The sequence below is a fragment of the Lithobates pipiens genome, unplaced genomic scaffold, assembly GCF_037356315.1.
Source record: "Lithobates pipiens isolate NorthernLeopardFrog02 unplaced genomic scaffold, aLitPip1_a1.2 Scaffold_22, whole genome shotgun sequence".
Lineage (NCBI taxonomy): Eukaryota > Metazoa > Chordata > Amphibia > Anura > Ranidae > Lithobates > Lithobates pipiens.
Genome location: NW_027507784.1, coordinates 44,520,783 through 44,541,874, shown reverse-complemented (window position 1 = coordinate 44,541,874; position 21,092 = coordinate 44,520,783). Strand labels below are relative to the sequence as shown.

Below are 21,092 nucleotides of genomic sequence, written 5' to 3'. Positions count from 1 at the left end.
TTTGAACTTCTCACGGAGCTCTGTTCAATCCATCATCTGAAAATGGAAAGAGTATGGCACAACTGCAAACCTACCAAGACATGGCCCTCCACCTAAACTGACAGGCCGGGCAAGGAGAGCATTCATCAGAGAAGAGCCAAGAGGCCCATGGTAACTCTGGAGGAGCTGCAGAGATCCACAGCTCAGGTGGGAGAATCTGTCAGGACAACTATTAGTCGTGCTCTCCACAAGTCTGGCCTTTATGGAAGAGTGACAAGAAGAAAGTCATTGGTGAAAGAAATTGGAAAAGTGGGAAAAAGAAACTGCGCTACGGAATTATCAATACTTCTAGGGAAGGTCTGAAAAAGACCTGATGGAAGCTGCAACTCTGCTGTACACCAAAAATACAGAAACCAATAGAAAGAAAAATATGAATTGTGCTAACCTATAAAGTTAATAAAAATATGTGCGAATAAACCAAAAATTATATATTAAATATTCCCTTTAAAAGACAGAATCAGACTACACCGGTCATGAGAATATCTCAAGGACCATGTGAGTCTGTACCTCTCACCAGATATTGTGCCCAACCCTACTTCAATAAATGATAATAATTAATTTATTATTAATTATTAATTAATTATTACTTGAGTGAAATATTACCTAGTGTTACAACACTGATTAAATTGAAAAATTGTCACAAATAAATAAAACATATATATTCCACCCAAAATAGTATGTGAAAAAAGTCCATCGAAAGTTCAAAGTGTAAATTTTTTTCTTGTGACCGGTGTAGTCTGATACTGTCTGTTAAAGGGAGTATTTAATATATAATTTGTGGTTTATTCGCACTTATTTTTATTAATTTTATTGGTGAAAGAAAGCCATAAGAAGTTCCATTTACATTTTACGAGAAGCCATGTAGGGGACACAGCAAACACGTGGAAGAAGGTGCTCTGGTCAGATGAGACCAACATTTTTTTTCTTTTTGGCCTAAAAGCAAGACACTGTGTTTGGTGAAAAACTAATGGCGCGTACACACGATCGGACTTTCTGGCGGACTTAGTACAGCGGACAATCCGTCGGACTTTGCAGCTGAGGTCCGCTGTACTTTCAAGCGAATGGACTCGGTCACACACGATCACTCCAAAAGTCTGCCGGATTCTAACGTGATGACGTAGAATAAGAAAGTTCATAGCCAGTAGCCAATAGCTGCCCTGGCGTCTGTTTTAGTCCAGCGGACTAGCACACAGGCGACCAAACTTTTCGACCGGACTCGAGTCCGGCGGACAATTTTGAAGCCTTATTTCTAGGTCCGCTGGTCTTTTGGGAAGAAAAAGTCCGCTGGAGCCCACACATTATCGAATTGTCCGACGGACTCTGGTCCGCCGGACTAAGTCAGCTGGAAAGTCCGATCATGTGTGTGCGACATAGCACTGCAAATCACCTTGAACACACCACCCCCACCGTGAAACATGGTGGTGGCAGCATCATGTTGTGGAGATTTTTATATGAAATATAATTTATGTTTTTGGTTGTAACATGACAAAATGTGGAAAATTTCAAGGGCTATAAATACCCTTTCAAGGCTCAGAAGTCCATGTCACACAGGGCTCAAGAGTAAATGTCGGTCTCACTGGGGGAGGAAGTAGGTAGCACACAGGCCAGTTTACAACCAAAAATGATTCCCCCAAACCCCACTTATACACTTATACACCATCCACAAATACAAAGCTCTCTTTCCTCTATTTCCTCCACTCCTGGGATGGATGACAGAATTTGCCTAGGCAAGAAACCAGGAAGTAACAGGATTAAAAATAATCAAGATTGATTTGGGAGAGTGACGTTCCACTTTAAAAAGCTTCATATGCAGGACAAGTGCCAGGCAGAGGAGCCAGTACTGAGTTTCACTGTGTTCTTCCACTAGGGACACCTGTTCTAGTAAAAATGTAAATATCACCTTAAAGAAGAAGTACCGTATATACTCGAGTATAGGCCGACCCGAATATAAGCCGAGGCCCCCAATTTACCCCCAAAAAAACTGGCAAACTTATTGACTCGTGTATAAGCCGAGGGTGAGACATGCCTGTCCATCCCTGTGTGTGTGTCCGTCCATCCCTGTGTGTCCGTCCATCCCTGTGTGTCCGTCCATCCCTGTGTGTCCGTCCATCCATCCCTGTGTGTGTGTGTGTCCATCCATCCATCCATCCCTGTGTGTGTGTGTCTCCATCCATCCATCCATCCATCCATCCCTGTGTGTGTGTGTCTCCATCCATCCATCCCTGTGTGTGTGTGTCTCCATCCATCCATCCATCCATCCATCCGTGTGTGTGTGTGTGTGTGTGTGTGTGTGTGTGTGTGTGTGTGTGTGTGTGTGTGTCCAGCCTACCTGTGTCCCGAGCCTTTGTCCCGAGCCTCCGTCCCGTGCCTTGCCTCCTTGCCTCCGTCCCGTGCCGTGCCTTGCCGCCGTGCCTTGCCTCCGTCCCGTGTCGTGCCTTGCCTTGCCTCCGTCCCGTCCCGTCCCGTGCCGTGCCTTGCCTTGCCTCCGTCCCGTGCCCTCTTCGTCGGCGCCTCGGCGGCCATTGTAAAATTCAAAAGCCTCCGCCTTCGCCTGTGATAGGCGGAACACTGAATTTCCCAGCAGCCTGTGTTCCGCCTATCACGGACATCGTATCATCCTCGTCCGTAGTACGAGGATGATACGATGTCCGTGATAGGCGGAACACAGGCTGCTGGGAAATTCAGTGTTCCGCCTATCACAGGCGAAGGCGGAGCCGGAGGCGCGGCTTTTGAATGATAGAATGGCCGCTGTCTGTCTGCTCGACACGCTGATCGAGCGGGCAGACAGCGATGACTCGAGTATAAGCCGAGGGGGGCACTTTCAGCCTCAAAAAAGAGGCTGAAAATCTCGGCTTATACTCGAGTATATACGGTAAACTCTTTGTATTTAAAATCCTCTGACAGACATAAATGCATGCTTTTGCCTGACGGCTGTCATGTTCACTGAGCCACGCATTTGCAACTCAGCAAACACTTACAGCCCGGATCGGCCACCAATCTGTGCCACGGTGATGTGACTCCCATGCACATGCGTGGGAGTGGCATCATCGCGCCCTGGCCTATCAAGTGGCAGAAGGCACAGGTCCCGGAAAGAAGACTGGGCGATGGTGGAAGTGCCAGGGGCCCACAGAGTCTGTCTCAGTGCTGTGCTGGGAGGACACCATATGACAGGTAAGTCTGCCATAATGTACTAATATACTGTGCATACTAGTACATTATGGCTAACTCAGAAGAGGAGTGGAATAAAGGGGCAGAGGCCCTCATTCAGACTTTTCAGGCAATGGACAAAAGTATAATAAAACGATTTTATTAACAAACAAGGTTACAACAAACGGGTCATATATAGAAAAGAGTTAAAAGCATACAATACATATTGACAGTACACACAGGGGCTCGCTAGCATCTATACGGGATATGGGATACATTTTTTTGTCAATATGCCCCTGTGTGTCTCGTCAATATGTATTGTATGCTTTTAACTCTTTTCTATATATGACCTGTCTTTTGTAATCTTGTTTGTTAATAAAATCGCTTTATTATACTTTTGTTCATTGCCTTAAAAGTCTGAACGAGGGCCCTTTATTCCTCTCCTGCGTTAAACATTATACAGATGTGGCCTTAGGAGTGTTGTTTCAATCATTTACAATAGTACATTATAGCATAACCCACCTGGGGGCCTTGAAAAAAATATATATATAGCAGACTTTATTTCCGCTTTAATCTGGCGAGGTCTAATCTTACTTTTTGCTGTTTTTCTGGTACAGGAAAATCTCCAAACCTTAAAAGGGTCATAAAAATTCCCCTCTTTATTCAAAACTAAAATAAATAGTGTGGTCTTTAGATACACTTTAATGCACTTTTGTAATGATTACTAAAATATTAAAGAGAGGGACAGGACTGGAATTCAATCAGGTGTGCTGCATGCAAACATGTTTACAAGAAATGGGATTTTGTCTTTCATAAATGACCCCCATAGTCTTTTTGACATGTACCTGCCTACTCACAAACAAACTGTCCTTTTTTGAATAAAAACAGAGGAAAGTATTTAGTGAAAATAAAATATCCATTTATTCTGGTTAACAAAATAAAGAGGAAGGCAACACTGGAGACACTTTTGGAATTTGTGAAGCCTTTTGTCACCCCTTGGCACACATCAAGTCAGTGGAAAACAAAATTGGGATCTTACGGAGTCCATATAATAGGGAGCACAATCTGGTCCAGAGATCAGGGACAGCAGCAGATGACATATATGTCCCCAGGCTGTGGTACTACAACAGCCTGCATCTTCTGTCAGACCAAACTGAAGCCAGGCAATCACTTTTTACTTTTCCGTGCAGCCTTCCCTCCACGCTGCCCTCAGCCTTCCCTCCATGCTTCTCTGCAACCTTCCTTGGAGGCTGTGCCTGTGGTGGTGGATTGTGGCAGGAGGAGGAGGAGGAGTAGTGGCTTGATCATATATATAGCTGGTTTCAGTGAGCTGGCCCCTCAACCTCTTCTGGAGGGCCTCAGAAAAAATCCTCTCACAAAGGAGGCATTGGCCCTTCTCCAATTCCACCAACCTGGTGGCCAAATAGGTACTATAGGCCTCTTCAGCATTGGGGGGGGGGGGGGGGGGTGGTACTAAGGAACTGGCTGGCTTCCCGAATGAGGGAAAGTGATTCCTCCTCTGTTTTTGTCACCTTCCTGGGCCTTTTGGTGGGAAGCAGAGGGGAGGCACCTGGGATTCAGTGAGACTCCAACTGGGCCCAACCACCTCCTGCCTGCCACTGGGCACAGCCTCTTCCTGCCTGCCACTGGTCACGGCCTCCTCCTGTCTACCACTGGGCATGGTCTCCTCCTGGCTGAGCTCATCCTGTGTATAAAAAAAGGGACATACTTGTATTTTTTGCTTCATCAATCACACACAATTTTAAGCTTATGACTTGCAAATTGAATCTTAAAGAAATAGAAAAGGCTATCATTTTGACCCCAGCATTTTTCTAGCTGTTCACCAACATTTTACCAACATTTTTGGCAACTACTGTCTAGTGATATGTATACATACTTTTTCAGATAAAATCATTGATTTGTAAGCAATTCAAACTAAAATAGTTAACATCATTAATATTAGGACAATCAATATTTCAAAAAAATAGTATACCTGGCTCCAGTGTGGCGCATCCACTTCCTCAAGGATGGAAGGCCCGGTTCTTCCTGGGGAGCCTCTGATGGGGTGGAGGGAAGGGTGGAGAGAAGGGTCGAAAGCAATTCCCTTGCTTCAGTCTGATCGTCTAGAAAACAGAGTTTGTGGAATTACCACAGCTTGGGGACATAAAGCTGCTGCTCCCGATTTGAAGGACTTCTGTATCTTATTGGTCTCCCGCCTGTACACATTCCGCAAGATCCCAATTTTACTGCTTGCTTGTTATAATACAAAGGGTGTCTGACCTCCCACAGGTTTCGGTTATCTCTATATAGGTCAATAAAATTGCTCAAAAACTCCTGCTCTGTAAAGGGAGTCATTTTTTTTTCTGAAAAACAATACACCAGACAAAAAAACTAATGTCAGTCCAAACTCACAGTATTATCTTATCCCAATATATGGCACACACACACACAACACACACAGATAAGAAACAAAAACATCAATGTTAGTCCAAACTCTCAGTATCTTAACCAATATAGGCATCAATTTTGAAGCAGTATAGACCATTGTGATGGGCCAAGTTCAAATCTTACCTTTGTTTAGAACATTCGCTACTTCCTTTCGGACGTACGTACGACAGCGCACTAGCTTTATATACACTGCGCATGTGTCAAGCTCTGCCTGCGTCATCTGACGTTCTTTATGACGAATTTTCCCCGCCCCTTCTTTCTTCGGTGTGCAGTGGGAGTATATAGATAAAGATGGTGGAGAAATTATCAGGAACTAGCACGGAGGAAAGCCCAGAACCCCAAACATCCAGATCCAGGAGGAGATTGAAGGCCACCAACATGGAAGGACTATGATGGCAAAAATGGTCCATACACCCATCCCAATTTGCGGAAGGACCAAATAATGTCCTCAGTTGTGACCACTCTGGAGCAGCAATTTGGGGTACGATGGTCTAAAGACCAATTGAGAAAGCGCTGGTCCGACCTTAAAATGAGGGAGCCGGATAAGTATCGAAGAATCAAGAAGTTGCTTAAAATAAGTAAGTACTTGTGTGTTCTTATTATGATAATTAACTTGCATGCTGCTCCATGTGCTTTTCAATTACTGTTGTACGATCGTTCGTAAATATCGTTTGTTTGCCAATAAATACGATGTTTGTAAATATCGTTTGTTTGTCAAAAAATACAATGTATTTAGCTGGTACAGGGTTATACCTACATTTTGGTCTTGATAATTTGTCTTATTAAAAGAAGTTGAGGATATTGTTGTGTAGATGTCTTTGAGAATAAAATGATTTGAAAACTTGATTCAGTGTAATGAAAGGAGAGGACACAGCAGCTGTTTACACATCTGGACTCAGGAGCACTGGTGTAGTGTGGGACACCAGAGAACATTTTTTGGGTAACCCACACAGGGGCTCCAGGGGATACTTGAGGTGTCTCCATCTGTGAAACTTGGTCAAAAAAGGTAAGTATTGCAGTTTGGTTAAAAGGGAATTTGAATCATGTCTTCAACTTGGATCCTTTCACAAACAGACAATTGTACACCACTTCAAAGCAATGTTTCATATTCCTATTTCTGGACTCAAATATCAGTGAGTGTGCTAAGTATACCTTTTTTTCATTCTCATAGGGGAGAAAAGACTCAGACAACAGTCAGAAGATCCCAGGGCCCCCTGACCTCACCAGCCTGATTGGGTAGTTAGCCCGAGCCCCCCTGAGGATCTGGAGGAAGGAGAGGTGGAGGAAGTGAGTGAGATCTTCATCTCCCCAGGTGAGTGTCTGACCCCAGCTTCAGGTAATCTATTTATGCCTGCATATTTCTAAGTACATATTTTTTCTACAATTTTAGGTGATGTTCTGGTTGTGGAATGGTAAGCGACGGACCCATTTACCACTGACAGCGCCCAAAGACTCATTGGGCAGATCATGGCTTGGAACGGCCAGATTGATGCTATGAGAAATCGGCTGGACATCATGCAGCAAGAAATGAAGAACATGATCAATGTTTTGGGGAGAATCTAATCCCTTTTTCCCTAAAACACAATCGATCATGATCTTCATTTACCTTTTAAATGAGAACTTTGTTTTTTTTTTATATTTTTAAAATTTTAAAAGCCAAATTTTGAAGATGCACACGGTGTGTCAACATCTGCTCTCTGTCATCAAGGGATCTCAATGTACGCGTTTTGTGTTTGCAAAACCCATCCTCATAACACTAGTAGGTGAGAGGAAGGGATTGCACCCACAAAACAAATCCATTGATCCCCCATGATGGGAGATAGCACATGTTGACATTACCCATTTGGACTCCCAATTTGTGTGCATCTTCAAAATGTGGCTTTTACATGGGTGACATCACCTGCAAGTTTTACATGTTGAACTTTGTAAGTTCCAGAGTTGGGTATGTTAGTTTTTTAAAAAAAATGCCTGTTTTAAAATACAAATTTAAAAAACCCTCCTCTTCACGGTGAGGGTCCTTTGGGGGAATGGCCTCATCAGGTACTCGCCCAGACCAAAGGCTTCATCTGCGATGAATACAAAGGGGAGTCCCTCAATGTTCTCGGCATCAGGTGGCAATGACAGATCACCTGTCTGGAGACGCTGGCAGAACTCTGTCTGGGCAAAGACTCCTCCATCCGACATCCAGCCGTTCTTCCCTATGTCCACGTACATAAATTCATATTGGGCCGACACCACCACCATCAACACTACACTATGGAACCCCTTGTAATTGAAATAGTAAGACCCTGAATGGGGTGGTGGCACAATGTGAACATGCTTCTCATCAATTGCCCCTCCACAGTTGGGAAAGTCCCAACTGTCAGCGAACTGGGAGGCCACAGTCTGCCATTCCTGTGGCGTTGAAGGAAACTGAGGAGTCAAACAAGAAAAAAAAAGATAAGTACTTTTAAACATAACTTTGCAAGCAGATTACACAAAAACATTCTTGCACAACAGCAGTATACATTTTTTTAGAAGTAGTATTTAAAAAAGTAAAACATATAAGGCACACTTATCAGATTCCTCATCCCCATTGATAAAATTGTATGGGGGGGGGGGGGTTCTAAATTAATTTAGGACCACACATTACATTTGGAGAAATTTGAGGGGGTGGGTGAGGGTTCTTAATGAATTTAAGACCACACATTACATTTGGAAACATTTGAGGGGGTGGGGGACATTTTTAAATTAATTTAAAACCCCACATTACATTTGGAGTCATTTGAGGAAGTGGGGGAGGGTTCTAAATTAATTTAAGACCACACATTACATTTGGAGTCATTTGAGGAAGTGGGAGAGGGTTCTACATTTATTTTAAACCACACATTACATTTGGAGACATTTGAGGAAGTGGGGGAGTGTTCTAAATTAATTTAAAACCACACATTACATTTGGAGACATTTGAGGGGGTGAGGGAGACTTCTAAATTAATTTAAGACCACACATTACATTTGGAGTCATTTGAGGAAGTGGGGGAGGGTTCTAAATGTATTTAAAACCACAAATTACATTTGGAGACATTTGAGGGGGTGGGGGATGGTTCTAAATTAATTTAAAACCACACATTACATTTGGGGACATTTGAGGGGGTGTGGGAGGTTTCTAAATTAATTTAAGACCACACATTACATTTGGAGACATTTGAGGGGTTGTGGGAGGTTTCTAAATTAATTTAAGACCAGACATTACATTTGGAGTTATTTGAGAAAGTGGAGGAGGGTTCTAAATTAATTTAAGACCACACATTGCATTTTGAGTCATCTTAGGAAGTGGGGGAGGGTTCTAAATTAATTTAAAACCACACATTGCATTTGGAGACATTTGAGGGGTCGGGGGAGGGTTCTAAATTAATTAAAGACCACACATTACATTTGGAGACATTTGAGGGGGTGTTTCTGGGGAAAGCAGTATAATGTAGCTGACAAAATACATTGTTAAAGGGACTAGTCTATAGGTGTATATGGGCCCAGGATTGCACGCTGGGGAGGTTAGTGAAGGTACTGTAAATATGCATGCAGGCCAAAAAAGGAGTTTAAAAATAAAATCATGCATGCATGAAGATAAAGGGGACATTCACAGCATATTTCAATCATGGTAATTAGGTAATGATGAAATTAATACAAGACATTAGCAAACATTAAATACATATAATGTAATGTTAAAGTATAAAACTTACCTTAATATAGTCCTTCTGCAGGACCTGAATAATGACAGAACAGGTCTCTAGAATAATGATCCCCAGAGCCTGGGGGGAGATGCCTGTCGTGAACTTAAGGTCCTGAAGGCTTCTCCCAGTTGCCAAGTACCGCAATGTGGCAACTAGCCTCTGCTCCGGAGTGATGGCTTGCCGCATGCAGGTATCCTGCCTGCTGATATAAGGGGTCAGCAAAGCCAGCAGACGGTGAAAAACGGGGTCCGTCATCCTGAGATAATTCCTGAAATCCTCAGCATGTCTCATGGCCACGTGCTGATGATGATGCATCATGTCCATGACCAGCACTATTGTCTCTAGACACAGAGCCTGCTTGCTCTCTTTTATTGGCTTGTGACTGTCTGCCTCTCCTTGCTGGCCTTCCAGACATAGTAATGGCCTGCAGGCAGATGGGAAAACCAACAATTGGGTAGCTTTAGGTGCACACTGAGCAGATGACACAGTACAACGACTGTAATTACTGCATCTGCCTGCCTGTGTTACAGAAACAGTACAACACCATCAATAAGGGGTAGCTTCAGGTGTATACTGTGCAGGAGGCATGCAACACCCACTGTAAATGCTGCAGATGCCTGTATTACAGAAACAGAACACCAGCAATAAGGGATATCTTCAGGTGTATACTGTGCAGGAGGCACACAACACCCACTCTAACTTCTGCAGATGCCTTATTACAGAAACAGAACACCAGCAATAAGGGGTATCTTCAGGTGTATACTGTGCAGGATGCACACAACACCCACTCTAACTTCTGCATTGTAGATGCCTGTATTACAGAACACCAGTAATAAAGGGTAGCTTCAGGTGTACACCGTGCAGGAGGCACACAACACCCACTCTAACTTCTGCAGATGCCTGTATTACAGAAACAGAACACCAGTAATAAAGGGTAGCTTCAGGTGTACACTGTGCAGGAGGCACACAACACCCACTTTAACTGCTGCAGATGCCTGTATTACAGAAACAGAACACCAGCAATAAGGGAAATCTTCAGGTGTATACTGTGCAGGAGGTACACAGCGCCCACTCTAACTTTTGCACTGCAGATGCCTGTAATACAGAAACAGAACACCAGTAATAAAGGGTAGCTTTAGGTGTATTCTATGCAGGAGGCACACAACACCCACTGAACAAGCACTAGGTTCCCAAGCAGTAAAGACACTGCCCCTGCCTATCATGCTCTTTCCCTGACCACGCTGGTGGCCTTATATAGTGTGGGGCGTGTACTAAACCCCCCTGAGCTATAATCCTGCCTGTGGCCAATTATGGCTCTCCTCGCTGCCGGCGCTGTGATTGGCCAAGAATGCGGGGTCACAGTGCATGCTTGGCCAGTCATGAGCCAGCAATGCACTGCTATGGCGCAGTGCATTGTGGGCCATGAGCGCCACACAAATATGGTGTGAACAGCCCACAGAGTTCTGGCTTCACCGAACAGGTGAACACCGAGCTCATCCCTATACAGGAGACCAGGAAATGACTCTACTGACCGTAACTGGACCAAAAAAGTTTTGTTTTGATCCTTTATGAGATTATAAAATACACTTCAGATTCAAAAAAATCATTTATATAAAAAGGCTAATATTGAAAGTAAAATTGTGGCCACCTGCCAAAAACAAAAAAATCTAATATCTGATCCAGGCATTAAAAACAACCCACATGTATCTAGCTTTACCTGTGCTGAAAAAAATAATAAGAAATTGGTTGCTTAACTCCTTCACACCCAGAGGTAAAACAAATCTAAACGCCTAAGCACAATTTTGCAACTTTGATATGTGTTAGTAAAACCGTACATATCATCACAACTACTTTGTGCATCCGGATGTGTTTTAGGTTGTCATACCTAAAAACACACCCTTCACTAATTGATACTGATGCTAATTAAAAAAAAAAAGATCCTTAAGGCCCATACACACAATCAGACTTTTTGAGTAAGGCCGCGTACACACGGGCGGACTGTTCGCCCAACTTTGTTCGTCAAACAATCCGACAAACAGTCCGCTCAAAATTTGCATGAACGGACTTGACCACACACGATGAACGAACAGTCCGCTGAAAGCGTGCGCGATGACGTGAACGGCACGTACGACGGGACGAAAAATACGACGTCCAATACACTGCAATGCAACCTTCGCCGTGTAAATCCTTTCTGAGCATGCGCGGAACTTAGTTTGACGAACAAGCCTACACACGAGCGGACTGTCCGCTCAAACCAAGTTTCAGCGGACTGTCTTACGGAAATTCCGAAAAACTTTGTTCGTCAGACTGTCCGCTGAAACTGTCCGCTGAAGCCCACACATGAGCGGACTGTCCGCTGAAACACTGTTCAGCGGACAAAGTTGGGCGAACAGTCCGCCCGTGTGTACGCGGCCTTACAAACATGCAAATTAGCTGTTTTAAGGCAACATCCGACCGTGTGTACGCTCCATCGGACAAACTGTTTTGGTTTTCATCTGACTTTTGTTGGCTGTGCGAACGGACAAACTTTCTGGCAACAAAAGTCTGATGGAACAAAGTCTGATCGTGTGTACAGAAAACCATAGGACTTTTATACAAAGTACAAACACGCATGCTCAGAACCAATGCAAAAGATCGGACAACAATACAGACGTTGACCAAAGATGGTGGTAAAGAGCAGAAAAACCACATGATTTGGTGAAAGTTGCCTGAAAAAGTCCTGCCCCGTGTATGCAATACAAGTTCACGGCCAACGCCCCTTGTACAAAAATCCACGGGAACGTTTGTACACATGAAAGTCCTTTCATGTGTATGAGGCTTTACACTAACCCTGGCACTGACCTAGATCAAACCTTAAACTAAATATTTTTCTTTATTTTTTTATTTTATATTACCGTATTTATCAGCGTATATCACACACTTTTTCCCCGTTAAAATAGGGGGAAAATCGTGTGTACATGTTGTATGCCAATATAAGCTGCCGAATTAGAGCCGGATCTCCTGTGTACTCGGCTCACAGTCACGCTCAGTCCCGCCCCCTGGACATCTCCTAGCATTGACGCCCCGGCATTGGACCGGTGTTATGTCCATCCAAGGATCCGGTCCAAGGGGCGGGACTGGGTGTGACGCCGAGATGAGTACACAGGAGATCCAGCTCTATATCAGCAGTGATCATCCCCTCCTTCCCCTCGGCAAGGCTACAGATGGACAGTGATCAAGCTGCAGTGAGGAGCAATGCTGCAGACGGGCACCGATTAGACTAGAGACGGGCTCTTATTAGGCTGCAGATGGGCACTGATTAGACTGCAGATGGCCACTGATTAGACTGCAGATGGGCACTGATTAGACTGCAGATGGGCACTGATTAGACTGCAGATGGGCACTGATTAGACTGCAGATGGTCACTAATCAGGCTGCATTGCTCTGACCATTATTTTGCATCATAGTGGCTTATTTATTTGAAACTTCCCTCTTAAATTGAGGTGTGTGTTATACGACGATAAATGCAGTATTTATTTATTATAGAAAGAAAAAAAACAGAAATAAGAAATAGAAAAAAAAAAAAAACGCAGAGGTGGGCTTCACAGTGATTGATCACGGTGGTAGCCAATCAGACCCTGAATCGGGAGATCCGGGTCTAGATAGCTAGGTGCCTGGGGCCCTCGTTCGCTGTGCTGGGAGTGTGCCCCAGCACAAAGGGAGAAACACATTTATGGGGCCCCACGTAAAAAAAAAAGCGCAGGGCAGTGAGACCGCATATATATGTTATGCCGGCCAAAAGGGGTTAAGGCAGTTTATGCAGACTTCAATTCTTTATTTTTTGTTATTTTTTGTAATTTGCCACAACATACTAATCTTTCTTGTAGAATTTCTATTATGTTATACATAATATTCTGTACAGTTACTCATGGGCGTCCGCAGCAGGGGGCAAGGGGGGTCAAGTGCCCCCCCCTGGAATCCCCAAGGTGTTGCAGCCGCCGCCATTCTGCATTTTTTTTACTGAGTCCACCGGCGGCTGCATCCTCCACTCTCTCCTCTGGATCACAGAGCGGGCTGCCTCTGTGTTCGGCGGCCACTCTGTAACATGGCCCCCCTCCAGACCTGCTTGTGTGATAGTAGAGAGAATCAACATTCCGCCTATCACACGAGCCGGTCTGGGGGGGGCCATGTTACAGAGCGACCGCCGCCGTACACTCTCCTCCTCCACACTCTCCTGCCCCCCCCAGTGCTCTCCTCCACCACCACACTCTCCTGCCCCCCCCCCAGTGCTCTCCTCCACCACCACACTCTCCTGTCCCCCCAGTGCTCTTCTCCACCACCGCACTCTCCTGCCCCCCCAGTGCTCTTCTCCACCACCACACTCTCCTGCCCCCCGTGCTCTCCTCCACCACCACACTCTCCTACCCCCCCCCCCCAGTGCTCTCCTCCCCCACCACACTCTCCCCCCCTCCAGTGCTCTCTTCCACCACACTCTCCTACCCCCCATTGCTCTCTTCCACCACCATACTCTCCTGCCCCCCCAGTGCTCTCCTCTACCACCACACTCTCCTGCCCCCCCCCCGTGCTCTCCTCCACCACCACACTCTCCTGCCCCCCCAGTGCTCTCCTCCACCACCACACTCTCCTGCCCCCCCCCAGTGCTCTCCTCTACCACCACACTCTCCTGCCCCCCCCCAGTGCTCTCCTCTACCACCACACTCTCCTGCCCCCCCCCCCCCGTGCTCTCCTCCACCACCACACTCTCCTGCCCCCCCGTGCTCTCCTCCACCACCACACTCTCCTGCCCCCCCCCAGTGCTCTCCTCCACCACCACACTCTCCCCCCCCTCCAGTGCTCTCCTCCACCACACTCTCCTACCCCCCCATTGCTCTCTTCCACCACCATACTCTCCTGCCCCCCCCCGTGCTCTCCTCCACCACCACACTCTCCTGCCCCCCCAGTGCTCTCCTCCACCACCACACTCTCCTGCCCCCCCCCCAGTGCTCTCCACCACCACACTCTCCTGCCCCCCCAGTGCTCTCCTCCACCACCACACTCTCCTGCCCCCCCAGTGCTCTCCTCCACCACTGCACTCTCCTGCCCCCCCAGTGCTCTCCTCCGCCACCACACTCTCCTGCCCCCCCCCCAGTTCTCTCCTCCCCTGTTCTTGCTGCCCCCCCTGCTCTCCCCTTCCTTCTCTCACCACCATCCCAGTTCTCTCCACTCCCCCCGTTCACCCCCAGTGCCCCCCCCAACAGTGCTCTCCACTCCCCCCAGTGCTCTCCCCCTTGTCCCCCCCAGTACTCTCCTCCACCACACTCTCCTGCCCCTCCACAGTTTTCTCCTCCCCTGTTATTGCTGCCCCCCCTGCTCTCCAGCTCTCCCCATCCTTCTCTAGCCACCATCCCAGTGCTCTCCCCCCCTGTCCCCCCCCCCAGTGCTCTCCCCCCCTGTTCCCCCCAGTGCTCTCCACTCCGCCCAGTGCTCCCCCTGTTCCCCCCCCACAGTGCTCTCCACTCCCCCCAGTCCTCTCCCCTCCGTGCTCTCCCCCTGTTCTCCTCCCCAGTGCTCTCCCCCCTGTTCTTTCCCCCCAGTGCTCTCCACTCCCTCCAGTGCTCTCCCCCCTGTTCTCCCCCACTGCTCTCCCCCAGTGCTCTTCCCCCAGTGCTCTCTTCCTCCCCAATGCTCTCTTCCCCCCCAGTGCTCTCCTCCCCCCAGTGCTCTCTTCCCCCCCCAGTGCTCTCCGCCCAGTGCTCTCCACTCCCCCCAGTGATCTCCCCCCTGTTCTTTCTTCCCCCCCCCCAGTGCTCTTCAGCTCTCCCCATCACTCTCCAGCCCCCACCCCAGTGCTCTCCAGCCCCCCATTCCCCCCCCCCTGTTCTTTCTGCCCCCCTGGTGTTCTCCAGCCCCCCCAGTGCTCTCTACCCTCCGTGCTCTCCACCCCTGTTCTTTTTGGCTCCCCCCAGCAATCCACACCCCTGTACTCTCCACTCCCCCTGCATTTTGCCCCCACCCATGTGCTCTCCAACCCTACCAGTGCTCTCCACCCCCCATAGTGCTCTCCAGTCCCCCGTGCTCTCCACCCCTGTTTTTCTCCCCCCCCAGTGCTCTTCACCACCCCATACTCTTAGCCTCCCCAGTGCTTTCAGCCTACCGTGCTCTCTACCCCTGTTCTTATTGCCCCCCCAGTGCTCTCAAGTTCCCCCCAGCACTCTCTGCTCCCCACCCCTGTGATCTCCACTCCCCCTCGCTTTTTGTTCTCCAACCCCGCCAGTACTGTTTGCTCCCCCTTCTCTCCAACTCCCACCCAGTGCTCTCCACTTCCCCAGGACCAGAGGACAGGCTGACTGGGGCTGGAAAATGAGGACAGCTGAAGGTCCAGGTGGCCAGGGACCACTCCATCTCACAGCAGACAGATCCTCTGGAAGGAGCACAGTCCCCATCCAAAACGAGAACAGACCCTGCCTGCTGCTGGCCATCATGGATATCCTGCTGGCATGCAAGGTACCGTACCAAGCATCAACAACACACCTTCCCACAGACAGGGACTGCAGACTGGGACATAGGGCACAGGAGGGGCTGCATTGATGGACACAGTGAGGCTGCATTCACGGCACAGTAAAGTTGCATTTGGTGGATACAGTGAGGCTGCATTTGATGGACACAGTGAGGCTGCATTTGATGGACACAGTGAGGCTGCATTGGTGGGCACAGTGAGGCTGCATTGGTGAGCACAGTGAGGCTGCATTTGATGGGCACTGGTGAGGCTACATTGAGCTCTTGCATCAAGTTTGCAGTCTCTGACCATCTCCTGTAGCATGTCTGCAGTCTCTGAGGGAGTCTGGAGAGGAGTCAAGAGTGGGAGCACCGCCAGGATGGGGGTCATGGGAGAAGTCAGACTTGTGTGCACTGTGGACAGGAGATTATAGGATAAAACCAGAGCCACCAAGCTGGAGACGACTGACTGAGCCCTGCACAGTGCACCTGAGAGGAGGTCAGTAAAAGCACCGCCAGGCCAGTCGGGGGGGGGGGGGGTTCCCTGATGTAAGGGGGGAGTGAATACGATAATGTAAGAGGCACTGATATAAAGGGTTTCCTCCTTATATTAGTAACCCACCCCCCTTACCTTCGAATATTCATTCTGCAGAAGGTGCCCCCCCCCCCACGTTCTGAGTTCCTGGGGTCCCCCTTGATGATTGATCACTTACCACTGTTAACTGGTAAAATGTATGGTTTTCCTTTTCATGAACAAGGAAATAATGACGTTATGCTGTTGGGCTGGTATAATAATGCTGTGAGGCTGGTATGAAATTTTTTCCAGGGCTGGTTTTTGAAAGCATGCGCGTCCGCAAGGTTACTCAGGTGGCTGGGTACCAGGCCCATATAGCCTAGAGAATGTACATCTTTTTACATTGCAATACATCTGTTGTTGCCATATTTTTATCTTTATGAAAACAGTCTATACAGTGACAGTATGAGATCAAATTATGGCCACAACAGATGTATTGCAATGTAAAAAGATGTACATTCTCTAGGCTATATGGGCATGGAACACAGCCGCCAGAGTAACTTCCAATACAAAGTGAAGATGAATTATCTGTTATATAACACATATGTATTACCAGTGGAAAGATTTTCATGAGATTGTCGAAAAGGGGCGGAGCATGAGTGGCCTTAAAATGATGCCCCCCACTTGGAAAAAGTTCTGCGGACGCCGATGCAGTTGCTGTGTATTGTTCCTTTTGTACTATGTTTAATGCTTATTTTACACTTTGTGGTCTGAGGTGTCATTTCTTCTTACATAGGGACATGTTAGATTTTAGGTTGTTTGTATCTTCAGAATGTGTGAACTGAAAACACATGATGGTTGGCATTTTTTGGGTATTATATTTTATTACATTGCTGTGCTGATGAAATTTTTTTTTTTTTTTAGCAATTAATGCACTTTTAGCAATTTATACATTTCCTCCTTTAACAAAAGGTACATTTAGAAAAATATTGTTTGTTGGAAAATATAAAAACATTCATAAATATCTCATATATAAAGTTTGTATCTTTTTAGTAGATCTTGAAAGTAGTTTTAGGTTTACCTATTTTTCTTTGGACATTATTTTACATGCTGTTTAAAACACCATTAGCATACAGTCTGTTTTAACCCTTTCACAGCCAGAACCTTTTTTATGTTTTTTTTTTTTTTTTACACGTTTAAAAAAAATATTTTAGGCCTAAAGATTACGTAAAACCCCAAAACATTATATATTTTATGAAAGCAGACATCGGCCTAGAGAATAAAATAGTGAATATGTTTTATGTCTTATGATATTAGCACAACAGTTTATGGAACACAATTTCATTTAAAAAACATATACCTAAGGTAATATTAGGCATAAACACAATACATTACTCAATTTTTGTAATATATAAAAGATAAGGACATTCTGAGTAAATAGATACCCAAGTTGTAAAAATTGCGTGTACCCGTGAAATTACAACAAACTGCAGTACCCTATATTTTCCATAGGCGGCACTTTAAAAGCCCCCTATAGGTCATTTGTTATGTGATAGCTATGAATAATGGGCCTAGAATTATTGCGCTCATTCTGGCATGCGTGGCTATATGTAATGTAGCAAGGTCCCAGGCCTCCTTCAGTCTAATTAGAACATACAGGGCCAGAGATAGCTGACATCCTTCTGTATATGGTGGGTTGTTGTGAGGCAGTGGGTGCAAAGTAGTTAAAGTTATTGGGAGCCAGACACTTCTTGAATGCAAAAGAGATTTTATTTCTGCAGAGGTGGTGATTTGGATTTTATTTATTTTAACAGAACTTTTGGGAGAGAGGGTTAGGGCCAGGACACCCTTAGGTAGGTTCAAGGTTAATTGGAAGACTCAGAGACTTCAATAGGAGGACAGCCATGCAGAGAAAGACATCCAGCAAGACGTCACTTCTGCATGTGTATGCTGTCTCCTATGGTAACAGTCTTTAACCGTTCCAAACACAAAGTGTAACAGTCCTTTCACTTCCACTACAATCACTCTTTGTAGTTCTTCAGCCCACTGAGCTCCCGGTCTCTCTCACTAAACTTGATGAATCCCTTGAGCTCCACCAATCTTAATGGTGGTATCTTCCTCAAGCGTCACCCCCGCCTCTCTGCTGGGTCCCTAGCTTGGCACTCAAGACACCTCTCATGCTTCACCTTGCTTGGCCTGCTCGATCCCTGGCTTAACACACAAGGCTGCTCTGCAAGCATCACCTCCGCTGGCAGAGTTCCTCGGCTTGATACCCACTGAAGTTTCCCGATTCTTCACCGTCCCCGGTTGGTCAGAATACCATATTTATTGGCATATAACACGACTTTTCCCCCCTTAAAAATGGGGGGAAATCGTGGGTGTGTGCGTTATACGCCAATAAATACGGTACTGCTCCGGTACTTGCTTCAGTTACTCAATGTGGTCCCTGGTAATAATGTGGTTGGTCCCTTAGTGGCGACAGCTTCACCTCTACCTCCGACCACGACAGGTTCTCCAGTCAGCAGAACCGTCAGCCCTCAGACAGCCTAGCAGCCAGATGTGCCCAGGATAGGCCCAGACTCCAGCCTAGCAGCCCGGGCAATACGACACACATCTACCCAGACAGCCGCCCAGGTGGCACAGAACATAGATCACCTGACTCCACCCAAATATATAGGTTCTCCCAGCAGGCCAAGGGATTCAAGAAAACCTCTGCTCATTGGCTGAGACACCCTATATACCCATAATCTGACCTTGCAATGCCAGACTTAGGGCAAAATCAATTAATCTCTAACAATTAGCCAAGGTAGCTATATCTAACAGGTAATTTTAGGAGCAACCCTGCCTAAACACCAGGGTGCTATGGTAACATGTTTATCGAAAGCAACTTTTTTTTTGTGTTGAATAAATTTACAGTATCTCACGAAAGTGAGTACACCCCTGACATTTCTGTAAATATTTTATTCTATCTTTTCATGTGACAACACTGAAGAAATGACACTTTGCTACAATGTAAAGTAGTGAGTGTACAGCTTGTATAACAGTGTAAATTTCTGGGGCGTGTCCAAGATGGCGACTGAAGTGGAGGCATAGTCGGGAGCTCCGTGACCTGTACCACTAAATATCCTGTTTTCCTGCGGATATAACCGACCCGGAGGTCCCTGGAACCTGGCAACTGACTGTCTGGGGTGGTATGCCCAGTAAGAAGAAATCCGGGACTCCGTTGAAAGCTGCCACACCGCGTTCTCTGCCTCGCGGTGGGGGACCTCGGCCTTGCACGCTCTCAGTTATGGCGTCGCAGGCCGCTGACACGGACCCTGCTGACCCAGCACTCCAGGACCAGGACAACTTCTCTGCCCTGATGCAGGCCATAGGTATGTGCCAAACCACGCTGACGGCAAAGATTGATACCGTTCAGCTCGAGATGGGACTGATCAGGAAGGATATGGATAAATTTAGATCCAGGATGTCGGAAGTTGAGAACCGCGTGGGGACTGCAGAGGACACTCTGGCTGAACACACTGCCTCCCTTCATGCTCTTACTACTAAGGTGCGGGCGCTGGAGTATCGCGCGGAGGACGCCGAGAACCGCAATCGGAGGAACAATCTCCGGATCATTGGCCTGCCAGAGGGATCTGAGGGTTCTAACCCTGCTGCCTATGTGGAGCGCCTGTTTCGCCAGCTCTTTCCCCAGGCGGCCTTCTCGCCGTTTTTTGCGGTTGAGAGGGCACACAGAATGCCGGCGGCTAGGGGGCCTCCTGGAGCCCCCCCTCGCACACTTATTCTGCGTCTCCTCAATTACAGAGACCGAGACCTGGTGCTACGTGAGAGCAGGAATGTGGAGGAACTCCGCTTTGAGGGGACTCGCCTCATGCTTTTCCCGGATTTCTCGGTGGAGACACAAAAGCAACGGAAGCAGTTTGATCATGTGAAGATGGCCCTGCGGCAGAGGGGCCTGAAGTATGGCATGCTCTTCCCGGCGCGCCTGCGAGTCCAAGATGGGGAGACCTCCAGATTCTTTACCTCGCCCGAAGATGCTTCCAACTGGCTGGAATCCCTGCCGCGACGTTAACAGGTGAAGCTGCCCTCGTTTCCCTTTTTCCCTGGTTCTTATTTCCTGTGCGGGCTCCCTCCTGCAGTTGTTGCTGACTGGATTTCTGCTGCGATTTTTGATCTGACCGGAGGGTAGGCAAGCTAATGACACTGGGTTCCCTTACTCCTATTCGTGGCCCCTCTTCTCCCCTTCCCTTTCCTCGTCCCTCCTTGACGGGGCTGCGAGACTGGGAGTGCTGACTGTGACTGTTATGTGCCTACCATCTATCCTCGGGGCTGAAGAGAGGGGTTTGTACTGTTCCATTTTTTTTTTTTTGTGGGGTTATTCCAGCCGTTATGTCCAGCGCTGCTGTTTTGCTTATACTTACCCCACGATCTACCAATTTTAAGAACTGTGCCCCCGGACCTCTGTCCGGGAGACTCCCTTTTCCGCAGGGAGATCGATACTGCAGGACTCTTTATCCGCCTGACTATGTGGTGGCAGGATCATCATGGTTGACTTCTACTGTGCCTTCTAGGCGCCCTCTTGAGGCACTGCTTCCAAGGGTCTGAGAGACATGTACTTTTTTGGGATACAAACGCGCCCAAGTTGGGGGGGTAGCGTGGGGTGGGGGGTGGGGGGGTGGGTGGGTTGTTTTGGGTTTGTTATCTGGGCCCGTGTTTTGGGTAGTTTGTATGCACCTTTCTCAGTACATTGTAACGTGCAG

General features: G+C 47.1%; 1 protein-coding gene and 1 gene segment (V, D, J or C); both read right to left on the bottom strand.

Annotated features, from left to right (window-relative positions):
* Positions 1 to 7,818, bottom strand: part of LOC143925174 (Ig mu chain C region secreted form-like) — a 45,504-nt gene extending 37,686 nt beyond the window's left edge. Inside the window, 1 exon segment of the C gene segment in view lies at positions 7,683 to 7,818. Within this exon segment, the coding sequence occupies positions 7,683 to 7,818 (136 nt within the window).
* The window catches only part of LOC143923711 (uncharacterized), a 512,582-nt gene that overhangs the window by 328,841 nt on the left and 162,649 nt on the right, over positions 1 to 21,092 (bottom strand). The gene's annotated exons all lie outside the window — the stretch shown is intronic.